The sequence below is a fragment of the Manis pentadactyla genome, chromosome 5 (genome assembly GCF_030020395.1).
Source record: "Manis pentadactyla isolate mManPen7 chromosome 5, mManPen7.hap1, whole genome shotgun sequence".
Taxonomy (NCBI): domain Eukaryota; kingdom Metazoa; phylum Chordata; class Mammalia; order Pholidota; family Manidae; genus Manis; species Manis pentadactyla.
Genome location: NC_080023.1, coordinates 31,455,195 through 31,471,151, shown reverse-complemented (window position 1 = coordinate 31,471,151; position 15,957 = coordinate 31,455,195). Strand labels below are relative to the sequence as shown.

The 15,957-nt window shown below is 44.4% G+C and overlaps 1 protein-coding gene across 7 annotated transcripts in view; it reads right to left on the bottom strand.

Moving 5' to 3' along the window:
* Positions 1–7,877, bottom strand: part of TBC1D1 (TBC1 domain family member 1) — a 221,079-nt gene extending 213,202 nt beyond the window's left edge. For 6 of the 7 annotated variants that reach the window (XM_036908455.2, XM_036908458.2, XM_036908459.2 and 3 more), the window contains exon 1: positions 7,236–7,374. Coding sequence is in view for 1 of the 7 variants with exons in the window: in XM_057502149.1 (XP_057358132.1) it covers positions 7,236–7,556 (321 nt within the window). In the remaining 6 variants the exon portion in view is untranslated. Of the gene's footprint in view, positions 1–7,235 lie in introns of all 7 variants that reach the window. The other variant, XM_057502149.1, reaches the window with a different exon arrangement.
* Between the last annotated feature and the right edge of the window lie 8,080 nt (positions 7,878–15,957).

The following is a 15,957-nucleotide window of genomic DNA, read 5'->3' as shown; positions in this document are numbered from 1 at the left end:
AGTCTGCCAGCACCTTGTTCTTGGACTTCTCAGCCTCTAGAAGTGTGAGGAACAAATTTCCGTTGTTTATAAATTACCCAGTTTATGGTATTCTGTGACAGCAGCCTATAATGGACTAAAATAGCCACTCAGATTCCTTCCTCATTCTATCTTTACTTCTAAAATGACTCTACATCTAAATATAACTTATCTTTTCTCACCTGCAGAAAAGTGTCCCAACCTTCAATCCACCCTTCACATATTTCCTCAACAGAATTGATCATGTCACTCCCCTGCTAAAAAAAGTCCTTATAAAACTGCTCCCATAAAGTCAAAATTCTTCTACATGGCATGGAAGGTTTCTTTGGCATCTGGCCTTGTCTATATTTCCAACTTCATATTCTCCCCTAAAAATGTCCTCCTTCCTGCACCTTTACACTCTAAAGAGAGAACTACTCTTGGTTCCTTCTATGAGATGTGATTTCTCATGCCTCTGCCACAGTGCATATTGTGCCTCTTTCCCGGGAACATAATACCTGTTGCAAACTGGAAAGGTCTGAGGTTTTACCTTATTTGCAAGCTGATAAATTAGCCTGCTGGCAGAAGCATAATACTCCTGGGTCAGAGACAAAGGACAATTTATTACTCAGACAACAGAAGTAGCCATTAGCATTGATGTCGTTTCCTGACCTCCAATTCCCACAGGCTGGTGAGGTGAGATGAGAAGCACCCGAGCTTTGGGAGCCTGACTATTTTATAGTGGCGAGTAATCATGTCTGCCCTTTACTCCAGAGGGAGACACTATTTCTATTTTCCATGGCCCTTTGCTATTTAAAAACAAACAAACTGAAAACATTGTCCAGAACAAAGACAGTTAGTGCTCCCAAGGTAAATAGAAATATGAGAGATTCCTTGAAAATCATCTCCCAACCATCCCCACTCTTACCGTCTAAACTAGTTTCAACTCATATTTAAGTTCTGCAACTACCACCTCATTCTCGCAAGGTGCTTTAGGGCATCCATTCTACACTTTGTACTTAGTCATTATATTTATTTTGAGAGTTTGAATAGGTGTCTCTCAACAAGACTATAAGCTTTGTAAACTCTTAAGGTTTGGGGTTTCTAAAACCAGTATTCAAATTCTAAACTTTTTCTGAAACAGGGCAAAAGTTTCTTCTTTTTACTGTTTTTCTATGTGATATATATGCATGTATCCTAAGAGTGAATTTTTATAATACGATTTACACATAACATGATAAACACAGTTCAGAGCTAATTTTTTATTTTTATTTTAAATCTTCAAAGTTTCAGAAAGAAACCCATATTTTACTTAGAGCTCCAACATATTTCATGAAAGTGTACTCCCTGTCTCTGTTCCTTTAAAGTACAGCTCCTCTTAATGATGAAAACAGACGTGAAGTTCATATAACCCCATAAATAATGATGCCTCTCTCTCTCTCTACAGGTGAAAGTGGCATTAAATTTCTGGCTCAACTTCCATTCCTGTAACTGAATCTGTTTCAAGTTCTAACTGTTGACAGCTGCTAATCCCAAGACATGTTAAAAGAAGTACTAGAATTATTACAAAGGATAGACCTGAGATCTACCAGCTCGTACAGATGAAGCAGTTATTAACAGGCTGGCAACAAGAACAGCAGAATTAGTTTGTTTTCTTGCAAGGGGGTTTATACACAGTGCAAAAACTACGCAATCTAGTCACTTCAATCATTTGGTCAATAGTAAGTCATCAAGTTAGTTCTGCCATTTCATTGACAAAACTACTTGAATGCTTAAAGTTTTTACTTCTCAGCTAGCTGGGGCACCTTCTTAGTTTCTCTTTAAAATGTAAAGTGGGTCTTAACACTGTTTATAAACTGTCAAATAGTAAGTTCTACCTCAGACATAGCCATAATTATTTATAAGCAATTCAGATTCTGCTGATATAAGATTCATGATAACTTACAGTAGGTGAGCAACTGCTTGCACTACTTTCCAATAAAAACTGTGAAGTAGATGAACTATTCAAATAGTACTAACAAACCACCACATTATTTTTAAGCCATTTGAAGCCATGTCACTTGCACAAATCCTCCACACTGTAAGCCCCATGCAGAACCACGTATTCCAAGAGCCTTATACACTCAGCAAGAAATACTACAATCCATTATCCCAGTGAGTTTCCAGTCGTGTTCTCGTGTGTAGAGTCCATCTGTAGGCTACACAACTCCTATGTACCATAGTCCATAAGTACGGCATGTACCCAAAACACAAAAACACTCTTATATTAGAACAGTTTCAATAACCTGTGAATCCTGTTATGCTAAATATCCCTGGAAGCATGCACTTAGAATCAAAAAAAATTTTAAGGCTAGAAAGTCCTTTTAAGCCATTTAGAAATTTCCCTTATATTTGAAATGAGGAAACTGCGTTCTGGAGAAGTTAAATGACTTGTCCGAGTCTGGTGACAGTATTAGGACAATCTAAGTCCCTGATTCCCATCCAAGTGCTGCAAAGAACCTGTTTCCTCATGAAAATACTTTCAAGTTGACAAAGTGAAGTTGACAAAGCAAGTTATTTAACTTCTCCAGATCTCAAGTTTATTCTTATAAGAGAATGGAACCCGATCATCCCAAGCTTTCTTCTATCTCTAAAATCTGGTGAACCTAATTTTCATAATGTATAATGCTAAATGTCCCTGACACTGTGTGGGGACAGAAAGCTGCTCTCAGTCTTCCTGTCAAGAATATAAATGTGGGGGAGGTTCATGAAGAAAGGATGGGGTGTGTTGATCAGAAAGCGAGAGAAGCCATGGTGGGAGTCAGTGGGCGGCCACTGGGAGCACCCTCTCCCCCCAGCACCCCCATCCCACTCTCTCCCAGCAAACCACAGAATAGGATGGGGACTTTTCAGAAGCTAACACCACTGTGGCCACTGCAAGTTCAGCTCTCCCTCCTCAGGATGCTGGTGGGAGGGGAGGAGCGAGAGAAAGAAGAATAAAGGGAGGGGTGTTGGGAGCTTCTAGCTCCAGGCAGGGTTAGGAACCAGCCAATATCGATTAGCCACCTGAGATCCCCAGAATGGACAGGGAGTCCTCTGGTAGTCACTCACTTTCCCTTGTGAGTCAATGCTTTAATGTTTCTATTCTTTACCTTAGAAGCTGTGGGCGTGCAGCTGAACAGAATTATCTTGCCACCTGAATAATCTCCTGCAGTAAGATCACTGGCTTGGCTAAACTACGTGTTCACTTCCCTCACAGAATCCCACCCAATCAGAACAGTCTGCCGCTCACCTAGGAATTGCCCGCAGGCTCCAAAAACCTTTGGAGCAGTAGGCTATGTTCCTTCCCATCACACGGAGCCCCTGGGGCCAGTGTTTCTAACCTTCCATCACCAAGGATGCTCCAACACAGGCGTGCACCTCTCTAATTTGACACTTAAAGTAGTGATGTTTTGAATGATTTCCTTTCTATATTTAGCTTCTTGGGCTCTCTTCTACTTTATTACACAGGATAAAGAAGTCAGAGTGGGGATTCTAGCTGGCCTTCAGGGATTATACACAACCCTTCCTCCAGCATGGCTGCTGTAAGGCACTCTCCTAAAAGTAATAATTGTTAATACACAATAGCACTCACAATGTGTCTATTAACCGATTTAGCTCTCACAACAATTCTGGATAACAAGGACTATTATTATCGTACCAGAATAAGGACTAATATGGACTATGATCATTATCAGCTCCAATAGAAAGATGAAAGATGAAAAGGAATTTGCTAACACCGAGCAACAGCATCACTTGCCCAAGGTCATACTACTGGCAAGTGACAGAACCAGGTTTTGAACTCAGGTCGTTCCACTCCAGATGTTGTGCTTGTTCTTAACCACTTTGCTAGAGGAATACCTATTGACCAGCTACCTATTGGACATTACATATATGATCTTCTGTATTCTTACAATTCAGAAAAGTAGGTTTTATCATCCCTGTTTTACATAAGGTCCCCTGGCTAGGATGGTAAAGGTAAAGACAGGATTTGAATCCAGACTTGTCTTATGCCCAAATTTCTATTATTTGTGATCTCTAGAAAGGAGATCAACTTTACAATATCTTTCTAGTGGATTGACTGGGTTTTCTATCTAAATTTTACTTGGCTTCAGTAATCCAAATCTAGTGTCAAAATTATATTCTGAAAGAATAAACAAATAATTACAATAATAGCAGGAACTAATATCTATTGGGTGGTCACTATATATCAGGCACTGTCCTAAGGACTTTATGTGTACAAATTCATTAAGCTTAATAACAAACCCAAAGTGCTTACCTGCTTTGGAAGTTTAGATTCACTGATCATAATGTGTGTGGCACATGCAAAATTAAATACCTCTCTGCTGGTGATGAAACATATTTCCCACATTCTGCACCTCTTCCTGAACCCTGAGTGTCAAGATTAGTTCAGATGGCCCAAATATGAAAAATCTTCTTCTACACATTCAAAACCTAAAAAGAGACGCAATGCCCTTATATCTGAGAACCCATCAAATGGAAATCTCAGCTTGAAAATGTCAAAAACCGTGAAAATGGAAACCTTCATGGCTTCTGTGAAGAATCTTGTTTAAAAACATCTTTATTGGAATGTGGGGTTGGAAAGAAAGAAATGAAGACAAACACCAGCAAAGGCAATTGTAAGGTAACAAACAGTTCAGCACTGAAAACGTAAATCCTGAGCCGTCACCAGGGGGTACGAACCTAGCACAACTTGTCTGCTGAGCAGACTCACAGTCATTTTAATGAACAGATTCTGCTTCTCCAAGCTGTAATGACCAAGAAAAGAAAAGGTCTGGGAGACATATCACGTTGGGACTAACAGGGCCATTAAACTTGAGAAGGGTACAGCAGGAGACAGGGAAAAGGGCAAAGTGAACCTTGCCATGGCGCCCACACATAGCAGGCTGATACACACTGTAGGTCATCTAGGGAAGGTGAAGAGTAGGTACTGGGAACCCTCAGAGAAATGCTCTGAAGAGACTAATAGGGGCCTGAAGGAGCTGTCACTTTGTGAGATAACATGAAAATCATATTCAAAGACAGAATCCTCTCAAGCAGGCATCCCATAATGACGAGAGAAGCTCGTGGGAATTGCGAGCAGATAAGCTCCATGCTGCTCTGTGTATTGCTGCCTGCTGCTCACCAGTGGTCTGTCCTGGAAGATCCTAGATTTGGGCCCAAAAAGAGCCACCCACCCACATCTTGCTTCGCACAGGAGTATGTTTAATGGTGACTGCAGCCTTTCCAGAGGGAGATGGAGGATAGAGATTGCCAACAGCTGGATAATGAGGAGAAGGGACAAGCTGCGTTTCTTCAGAGATGCCCGTTTCTTCCTCATACCCTCTGGTACTATGACAAACAACATTACAGGGGATAAAAAGTCAACACTGAAATGCCTGCACCCAACCAGAAATGTTATCACAGTGAAAGGGCAAATCTGCAGGGTTCTCAGCAGGAAAGATTAATAGTGAACTATGGCAGGGAGTGTCATTTGCAAAACCTTACTTTGATGCTAATAATTTGTAACTACACCAATGAATTTTCCCCCAATTTAGTGGTCTGCAAATGGCTGGACAAATCCACATGAAGGCATTTATTTAATCATTATTGCCTGATAATTTTATTGGCTGCTTTGAGCCATACTTAGTCCCTTTTATAGCTCCTTTTGTTCAAGTAATAGTTTCAGTATACCCCACATGTGTTCACTTGAGAACATGTTCTCTGAACATTTCACATGGCGCCCTTTAGTTCACAGCTGTGCCTACTATCCAGGAGCTCCTGTTATATCAACGGTTACTTACAGATAAATCTGGAGAGAAAGCACTTTTTTATGGTTTTATTTTCCCTATAACCTGATAGAGAAAAACACAGGCAGGTTCAAGACTATGATAGCATTCCATTTCAAACAGTTGTAAAACATTTATTTACAAAAGCAGTCAATCCATTTTTACACAAACTTTTTTATGCAATATCCTTATTCCTTAAGACAGTCTTCAGGGCTCCCAGGCAGGTGGTAGTCATGAAGTATACCTCCTCTCCCACCAAGAAAAGCCACCTGACTTCTAGGGAACGCTGCAGAGCTCACCTGCATCACAGACCTAACTCACCAAAGTGATAGACTATGAAGTATTCGGAAACACTAAAGAGTTGTTCTGCGAGGTGGATTCCCACCTTCTTGGGACAGCTGTTCATTCTTCCATCCTAACCGCACTCACACAGAGCAGGCTCCCAAACACAGCAAAACACCACAGGTGACCATGCTCCAACTCTTACCAACCCAACCCCATCTTGAACCTGGGAAGGAGAATCAATTTCTGCTTTCCTAAAAAAAGGGGTTTTATGAAGGCCTCTGAAATACAGTTTAAGTACAATGCAAAAAGTTCAGAAGGTTGGATTGTAGAGACAACTGAGTTTTTTGGGTGCAACCCATTTAAAACAGCTCATTTTAAAAAGCTCTTTCAAAGTCTGATTATACTTTGAAAATCATCCACTCATTTAAAAGGAAGAATTACAGATCTGTGAAGTGAATACTATTAAAGTAGGGCGCTGTGAAAACAAAACTGTTTGGTGGGAGGAACAATCATTACTTTCAATTTCTTTTCCTTTTTAAGCAACTTCCAGAAAATCATCTATTTTAAATAAAATCATAAGAGTTAAAGCAGCCTCTAGGTGGATTTCAAAGCAGACGCCATCTCTTTAAAAAACAAAAAGCTAACAATAATGCGTGGCGAAGTTTGAGGGGCTCATAATCACAGACAGATCAGGAAGCTGCTAGACACAATTAAGCAGGGTTTCAAAATGACTAGCACAGGATGTGCCCATAGAAAGAAATGGTGCGCGCATTGGTGGAGTCGCCAGAGTTACTATTGCAAAGTACCCTGAACTTTTAAAGGCTGGCCCTCCCCCCAGTGTGGTCGCCTTACAAATAACTAGCCGGAGAGATATTTTCTAGGGGGGGAGATGCGAGGTTTGTGAGCCGGAATGGAGGGGGCCAGGATCATTAGGAACTTGCAGGTTTCGCTTTCGTCCAAGCAGGGGGCAACGAGGTGGCCTTCCTCCCCGACCCCCCGCGAGGCTAGAACAGCACGAACGCCCCTGGGCTGCCCGTTTCCAGCTTCTCCGCGGCCCGGGAGCGCGACGGCGTGCGGGGTCGGGGGGCGGCGGCCCGCTCGGGAGATCCAGCGGGGTGGCGAGGCGAAGCCCCAGAAGGCGCCTACCTGTGCGGCGGCGCGCTCAGAGCCCGGGGCCGGGCCGGGGCGCGCAGGTGCTCGGGGGCAGCCCGGGGGCCGCCTGCGCGGGCGGGGCGTCCATGGTGCTCGGCTGGCGGCGCCCTTCCCGCCGCGCGCGGCCGGGAGGGATCCCCTCCGCTCGGCTCCCGCCTCTCCCCCACCCTGCTGGGGGCCTGGTGGGTCCGGCCCCGGCGGCAGCAACAGGCACGGCGGGGCGGCGGCGGCGGCGGCGGCGGAGGAGGAGGAGGAGGTGTCTGCGCGCTGCTCGCGTTTCCTCTCCCCCCAGCTGGGGACGAGAGGGGAGGGCATAAGTCGGGATCTCCCGGCTTGGTCCCCCGGCACCTAAGAGGGAGACGCGATGCCCCCTCCCTCCCCTCTGCGCCGCGTGACTCCGCCGGGCCGGCACGGCTGGGACAGGCGAGTCACAAGCGGGCAACAGCTGCTGCAGTGCGGTCCAGCGCGGCCTCCCTCCCCGTGCCGCCTCTCCCCTCCCCACTGTCCATCCTCAGCCGCCCGGGGGCTCCAGTCCAGGCTGGGGGAGGGGTCCGGGGCGCCAGGTCCTGGCCCGCCGCGCGCCTCTGGCTCCGGGGACGCGGAGCCCGCGCGTGATTAGGGCCCTCGCGGTGGGATGTGCAGTCGCACATCCTGTCCTCGTTGGTCTATTTATAGCAGGTGGCTCTGCCGGCGTCTCTCTTGTCCCGCGGGGCTCTCAGCAGGTGGCACTGCCAGCCCGTTCTCCGATCCCCCGCGGTAGCCTCGCCTCATCTGCACTCTCGCCTTCTCCCCGCGAAAAGGGCACAGTGAGAACTGCACAGAACACAGGAAGGTGGTCAAGCCACCAGGCTTACCCGAGCATCACCTCTTCTTCCTGGGGTTGGGTATAACCACTGGGAGTGAACTGAGGCACTGACAGCCTATGGGGTGCTGGCAGGCACAGAAGGAAAATCAGGGACTCAGGGAAACAGCGAGGGCTGAAGTGTCCGCTCCCATGAAACACCAGTAAGTCCCATCTGTGAATCATCGGGTCACACACACACACCCCTACGCCTCGTATGCCTACCCTTGGGTCAGGATTGGGGAAGCTCCCTGTGGCATTGTGTGAGGAGAGAGGCGAGAGAGATGTCAGGCAGCGGAGGCGGCTCGAGGATGCAGGGGAGGGCAGTGGGCAGGAAACAGGCAAGCCTCCCATCTCTGCCCCACCAGGTAAACAGGAGCGATTACACCCCTGGGGGAAGGGGAGGGATTTGAGGAAAGCAGGGAACTTAGCACCATCTCCAGAGACAAGTGAGCAGGAAGAGGAAGAAAAGGGCAGTGACCACACTGGAGGGTGGGGGTGGGAGGCGGCCCGGAAGAGGGCAGCACCCAGGTGGCTTCTTTCAGAATTGTGCTCAAGGTGGCTGGAGGCTGACTTGAGGGGCGTGGCTGAGAGTTTGGGCCCCAGGCCTGGATTTAAACCCCAAACCCAATTCCACCACTGTGTTGGTTTAGACAAGCTGCTGAACTTCTGGTCTCCATTCTCTTACCTGTAAAATGGGACCAATAAACACTTTGTAGGGCCATTGGGAAGATAAAATGGGAAAGTGACGTGTTTAGCACAGTGGTGCATATATGGACCTCGTTAATGGCAACAGCTATTGTTACTGTGGCTCAGGAGGCAAACGGAGGTACAAGCTCTCTACTCACCTCACCAACAGTGTGTTCCTAGCAGCTGACCTAGGCTCTTGGAGCCTTTTGATTAGGACTCCCTTATGGGATTACCCCATTCCATTCCTCTGAATGTTCACATGGGGCAGGTTATTTAAGTGGAACACAAATCTTACCCATGGCTTGATTTAAAACTCTCGTAATAGTGATAACTATTACTTGTTGAGGGGCTAGTCTATTTGTGGCACTGAGGTAGGTATTTTACATATATTGTCTCTAAGCCTCACAAAAACTGCAAGTCAGAGATAATGAAATCCACTTGACTAATTAGGGAACTAGTGACTCTTGGAGGCTACCGAGCTGGTGGGAGCTGGTAACGCCGAGACGTGAAGCCCCCCTATAACACGCTGTCTGGGCACCGCATGCTGCACTGGCGGCACTCAGCTCATCCTTTGTTATAGCACAGTTATTTGTGTACTTAGCCTCAAGTCCCTTTTAAAAGAGGTGAGAAATTGTTATATATATAAATACTCTAATGATAAGAATGTTTATTGGGTCATGGAAATTGTTTTCCATGAGGTTAGAAGACTAGGTAAACCATGAAGCCATATTGTTGTCTCTTGGATCACACCATCATTATTTCACATCTTTATCTCCAACTCAGTTGTATAGTTCTCATTCCCTCTCTGCAGCAGCCTGCTGAACACACCTGTTCAGTGCTGGGATGTCAGGGCAAGCACAGTGACACCCGTTTCATTCATACCCCTAGACTGCCTACCATGCGTGACCTGCCGGTTGAAGGTTGAAACTACTGCCTAACAACCCTGCCTGCCAGCTGGGAGAAGGGGTTAGACCAAGGCTAAGTGCTGCACATGGAGCATCCCGGCTCCAAGTCCCTCCCAGCTTGCCACTCCACGCCCTTTCCTTTTCTCTCTAACCCCCTTTATCGAGAACTCCTCACACACACCCTGTCTCAGAGTGTGGGAAAGCTTAGGCAAAAAGAGGCAGCCAGGTGAGGTGTTAATCAGGTCACAAAGACAGGAAGTAGGAGGCAGGGGACAGAGGCAAAAATAGTATGAAGCCCCTTGTCTCTCATACTACTGTAGCAGTGGGGGAAACATTCCTTGCCCCAACTCCATTGCTGAAATCCACAAGTTGCAGCTCAGAGAGTTAGAACTTAATGGCAAGTGACCAGGTGTCATAACCCCTAACCTAGAGAAGGGCTAGGGCCTTGTAAGAAGGAGTGATTTCTACAGCACATTCCCAGTCCCCTGTCAGTGCCCTAGGAAAGATCCCGAGGTTTTTTGGGTTCTTTTAGCATCCTGGAAACAGAATTCCCTTTATAATAGGTAATAAGGACGTTCAGTTGTTTGTACTATAAAGCATTGTCTCAGAGAGCAGGGGTATCCTGCCATCAACCTCATTTGCACTCATTCTAGCAGCTCTAGGAGAAATAGAAAAGGCGACTCTGGACTGATGGTGATACCTGGGATGGCAGGATGAAGAATGTCAGACAGGGAAGGGATGTCGCGTTGTGCCAGTGCACAGTGGAAAGGTAAAAGCAGACCAGCCAGCTCTTACCTGCAAGTGCCTCACTCTGGGGGAAGTAGCTCCTCCCTCTCGTGGCACAGAGAGGTGCCTCCCAGCAGGGCTGGTTCACTGCCAGGGCGGAGGTTGGGGCAACAGGGCCTTGGTGATGGCAACAGAGAGCTCCCTAGGGCAGCTGGTAGTTCTTTATGTCACCAGGAACAAAACTAAGCAGGGAATGGGGCCAAACCATTTTGGTCCTGCTGTGAGTGCTACAGGCTCCTGATTCTCCTGACAGGTGGGACCCGGGAGCACGGGGCATGGAGGTCTGCCCCACATGGGTCATTCGCTGGCCCGTTAACTCGGTCAGCGAGAACCCAGGATGGGAAAGCACCAACCATATTGGCTGCTGCCATTTCTTGTGTGGACAACCTCTCCACCTCCAGCATCTCCTGAAATCCTGCCCCGCAACATTCTTTTGGGGCTTTCCCTACAGACTCTTTCCTCATTTAGTCATTTGCAGCATAATTAATTGTTCATTGCCAAAGGGCCAGGAATATTAATAACAGCTTTAACATGGCTGCAGAACTGTAGAAAAATCGTGAAGCATTGATGCCATTAAATCAAGTGAGAAGCTGAAAGACTGAAAGGAAACAGGCCGCTTGCTTTTAAAAAGTTAAGGGAACCCTGTGTAAATCTTGATGGGAAAGCCTTTGGTTAGCATAGAAAAGAGACCGTTAATAAAATGTTCACTATTATTATTAAATCTCAGTTAGTTATTTAAGTGTTCATAATAGTTAGGAATCCAAACTCTAATTATTGCTATGATATGTTTTCACCTAATTTCCACGAGAATACACATAATAAGGTAAGAGTTCTTACCTGGTAGGTCTATTTCCAAAACTGACATAAATAAAGGCAAGAAATTAAGATGATAGTGGATAGGATAAGAACCCTAGGATTGAAAGGTGGTTCACTGGGTACATTTGCTCCCCGACTGGTGGTGACTTTCTGAGCCCGAGGTGGGAAAGGCTTCCGAGGCAAGGCCAAGTTCAGTGGGACAGGGTGCAAGACGGAGAAGCAGCACCTGTGTTAAGCATGGGAGGAGGCAACATTACAGAACCAATGCTGGGTAACTTGCCAATCCTGTCAATGCAGGGCATAACTATCACATCTAAACAGTACATTAAGTCATGCCCAAGTATCTTCATTAACCATGAGAAGTATTGTTCATGACAAGAAAATGGATTGAAGTCAAGATCAGAGAGTACATGATCTTCCTATAATACTAGGGCCTTGAGATTGCTTTCTGAAAGGGACAAAAATGATAAAACATAGTGGAGTAAAAAAATAAAATGAGCAGATAACTAATGGAGATTTTGGAATTTCAGCAATTTAAATAAACAATTTTTTCTGCAAGGGAGAATGCACGCTTATGATGAATGGGAGAATATAAATTCATGTGGTGTGAGAATAAGTAAAAGGTCCTTCAAGCCTGGTGAAGGCTGCTGTGAAGTGCCTAATCTCCTTTTATGGACAAAGCAGATGAAACTGGGCACTGGTTCCATTTCCCTTTACAGCTCACTTTCCTAATTTGTTAAATCATTGCTCTACACAAGCAATGGTTCCACGCAGCTCTCTGACAATGTCCAGCCTTTATTTGGGGTCCCACTTCCCTCTCAAGCTGGTTTTATGGGTTAGGGCAGCAAGCAGCAAGCTGAGCAAGTGTCAGATACCATGTTACCTTTTGTTATGGTTTGTTTAAGGCCTGTGAGAATTTCATTGTAAATTGTCAGAGTTGCAGATCTCAGAGATTTTCCCCAGACTGGTAAAATGACTAAGCTTCCAGCACTGCAAGGTTCCCACTTCATTTTATTCCAAATGCTGGTGTGTACTGTGTAATCCACCTAGAGAGGTATAGTAGCCAGCTAACTGGTCCCCCTGCTTTTGCCCTCGCCACCCTGCAGTCTACTTTTAATACAGCAGCCAGGTGAATCTGTTAAAATGTTATTTGGGCCATGTCACGCTCTGCTTAGAACCCTGCCATGGCTGCCCAGATTTCCCGGAGTAAAAGTGAAAGCCTTTATTATGGTTTATGAAGCCCTATGGTGTCTCTTTTCTTCGCAGCCCCAAACTACTACCTCTGTACTTTCATTGCCTGCACCCAGCCTGGGACTGCTCTGCTCCAGCCACACTGGCCCTGCAAACCTGCCAGGCAGACTCTTTCCCCAGGGCCTTTGACTCACTATTTCCTAGGCCAGGTGTGATCTGCCCTCAGATATCCATATTGCCTCTACTTATTTAATCATTCTTTAAATATTATCTTTGAGGCCTCTGTGACCAAACTTTTGAAATGGAAGCTACACTTTCACATACACACTTTCTCTTCCCTTGTCCTGATTTACATTTCCCCATAGCATTTATCACCCTCTAATATATTAGTTATTTGTCATCTGTTTCCATCCCCACCTTCACTTCTGTTTTGTTCACTGCTGTATCTCTAATATATAGAACAGAATCTAGCATGTAGTGGACATTTAATAAATATGTGCTGAATGAATAAAAATAACTTGTAACACATTTGTGAGTTCATTGAATGCCTGTATAGTACTTCCCTTAAATTAGAAACTTTCAAGGTTTCCCTCTACTTACCCCTGTGCCCTCACCAGGTTTCTCAGTTGTCCTAAGAGATAAGTCAGGCCTCCCCCAAGGTGAGCTGAATGTTAAAGCATGTGACTCCTTGTTTAACCATCAACATAGGATCTGATTTCCAGATATGCTATAAAAGGATTGTGAAATCATGGAAAAACTGAGAACTCATCCATACTCAGTATTTGTCAAAAGTTTGGTTAAGAAAAATATCGTTTTAGAGAACTGCCTAGAAGATATACAGTCCAATTGGGCCTCTAGAATTCAGATCCCTTAAAATCAGTTATGGTGTCAGGTCAACCCAAGTGAAGAGCAGTTTACCCAGACTATATCCAGAAAAATTTCTTTTATTAAATTGTTCTTTGACATAATCCCTTTTGCCTATATGGAAGGGATACATTTTATAAAAGTGCTCTATTTGATCAGAGGATATTTAATACCTAACAAACATCCTTTTACGATGAATCGGGGAGATGATTCTTCCGGGTTCTCCAGGGTTAAGTTTTCTTGAGCAACTGGCTCTAATGTCCTCCTTGCACTGACTAATGGGCTTGGGAATCAGATTAGGGATCTGTGGCTTGACAAGTATCAGGTAATTTTGATACTAAGTCACTGATTCACAAAAGCCCTTTCTAAGCCATTGCCAGTTTATGTCAATTTTCATCCATTCAAGATAAAATATGAATAACAATGTATAATTTCAAAAAACTAAAACAACTATCCTGTATGATGAAATCACATTTTTCCCACTTTGTGGGTATTAATAAAAGAAAGTCATTCATTTAAGAAAAGAGAGTGAGAATCAATAGCAGCAGCCTTGTTGGCTTGTTCTATTTTTGTTTTTAATGTCTTTACCTGGCACAAGAACATGATAGCACACTCCCGTCAGTTTCTAGTGTTTGAGAAAACCCAAAGTCTAGGAAGCATTGGTGTTCTACATTACTTCTAGCTTCATTTAGCCTCATCTATTTTCTCTTTCACTTGTTTTAATTGTTTTTTGCCTTGTAAGCATTTAAGCCACCTTCAATCATTTCTGGGATGTGGTAGACATGAATGGATGAATGAATGAATGAGTGAGTGAGTGAGTGAGTGAACAAACAAATGAATGAATGAATGAAGAAGCTGCTAGAAGGCAAAGAATGTACTCACTTGCTTGCATGGCCTCCAGCTCCACACTGCACCAAATGCTCCCATTCATCATCACATAAATGTTACCTGCAAGGACATAGCACTTAGTAATGGACATGACTCCTTCTTCTTACTTCATTCTATTGGTAGTTCTCAGAGGTAAATGTCATTTTTACTTTCCCTCATTCCATATTAAAAAAGTTAGCCTTAGAGAGTTTGAGTTTTCCTAAGGCAGAAAACTTGTAGGGGAGAAATTGGACTTTCAATCTAAATATTCTGTCCTCAAGCCTAATAATTCTTGTCCCTTTACCATATCACTGCCTTTTAAAACTGCTGTTTTTGAGGGTGATACAGTACAGAGTTGTTCTGTTGTTATTGTTAAGAAGATACAAGGAGAATCTGGTTATTTCCTTGGCTCTCAGGATGACCTTCTTTGTTGCAAGGTGTTCTAAGGCAAGGCCATGCTCCCGCTTGGTGGGGGGTGGGGGAGCATCTGTGGAATCAAGAAATGCGCTGCAAGAAAAGACTAGGAACAACAAATGCTGGTGAGGATATGGAGAAAAGGGAACCCTCCTACACTGCTGGTGGGAATGTAAACTAGTTCGACCATTGTGGAAAGCAGTATGGAGGTTCCTCAAAAAACTAAAAATAGAAATACCATTTGACCCAGGAATTCCACTCCTAGGAATTTACCCTAAGAATGTAGGATCCCAGTTTCAAAAAGACATATGTACCCCTATGTTTATTGCAACTATTTACAATAGCCAAGAAATGGAAGCAACCTAAATGTCCATCAGTTGATGAATGGTTAAAGATGTGGTACATATACACAATGGCATATTATTCATCCATAAGAAGAAAACAAATCCTACCACTTGGAACAGCATGGATGGAGCTAGAGGGTATTATGCTCAGTGAAATAAGCCAGGTGGAGAAAGACAAGCACCAAATGATTTCACACATCTGTGGAGCATAAGAACAAAGCAAAAACTGCAGGAATAAACAGCAGCAGACTCACAGAACCCAACAATGCACTAACAGTTATCAAAGGGAAAGGGACTGAGGAGAGTGGGTGGGAAGGGAGGGGGAAGGGGAACAAGGGGCATTACGATTAGCACAAATAACATTGGGGGTGGGGGGGCACCAGGAAGGCAGTATAGCACAGAGAAGACAAGTAGTGACTCTATAGCATCTTACTATGCTGACGGACAGTGACTATAATGAGATGTGGGGGTGGGGGAACTTGATAATGGGGGGAATCTAGTAACCACGTTGTTGCTCATGTGATTTTGTATTAATGATACCAAAATAAAAATTAAAAGAAAAAAGAAATGCGCTGCAGGTAGTTTTCTGTTGATCACTTTTTCTATTGCATAATAATTCATATTGTGCAACAGCATTAGAGTGGGAGCTTGCTTGCTTCATTACTTAATAATTTCCTTTAACAGTAAAACTGAGCTGGAGGCTTTCAGCCCTCTTCTCATTTCCTGTTGCTAAATATAAAATATAAGATGCAGTCCTCCTATTACTCAAGGCAAAGGAACATGAGTCCTTGAATTTAAAGCTTAGAGAAAAAAATGAAGGGGATGTAAAATTTACCAAGATTCCCAAATTAGCAGGTATGTGCCACAAAGGCCTCAGTAGAGATTTGTTGATTAGTGATTCCTTCTATGGACTGGAGCTAGGCACTGATGTGATACAAAGAATAGGAGACATCATCCTCAGGGCCCTTATACTTTTCTAATTCAGTGTCAACAAACGT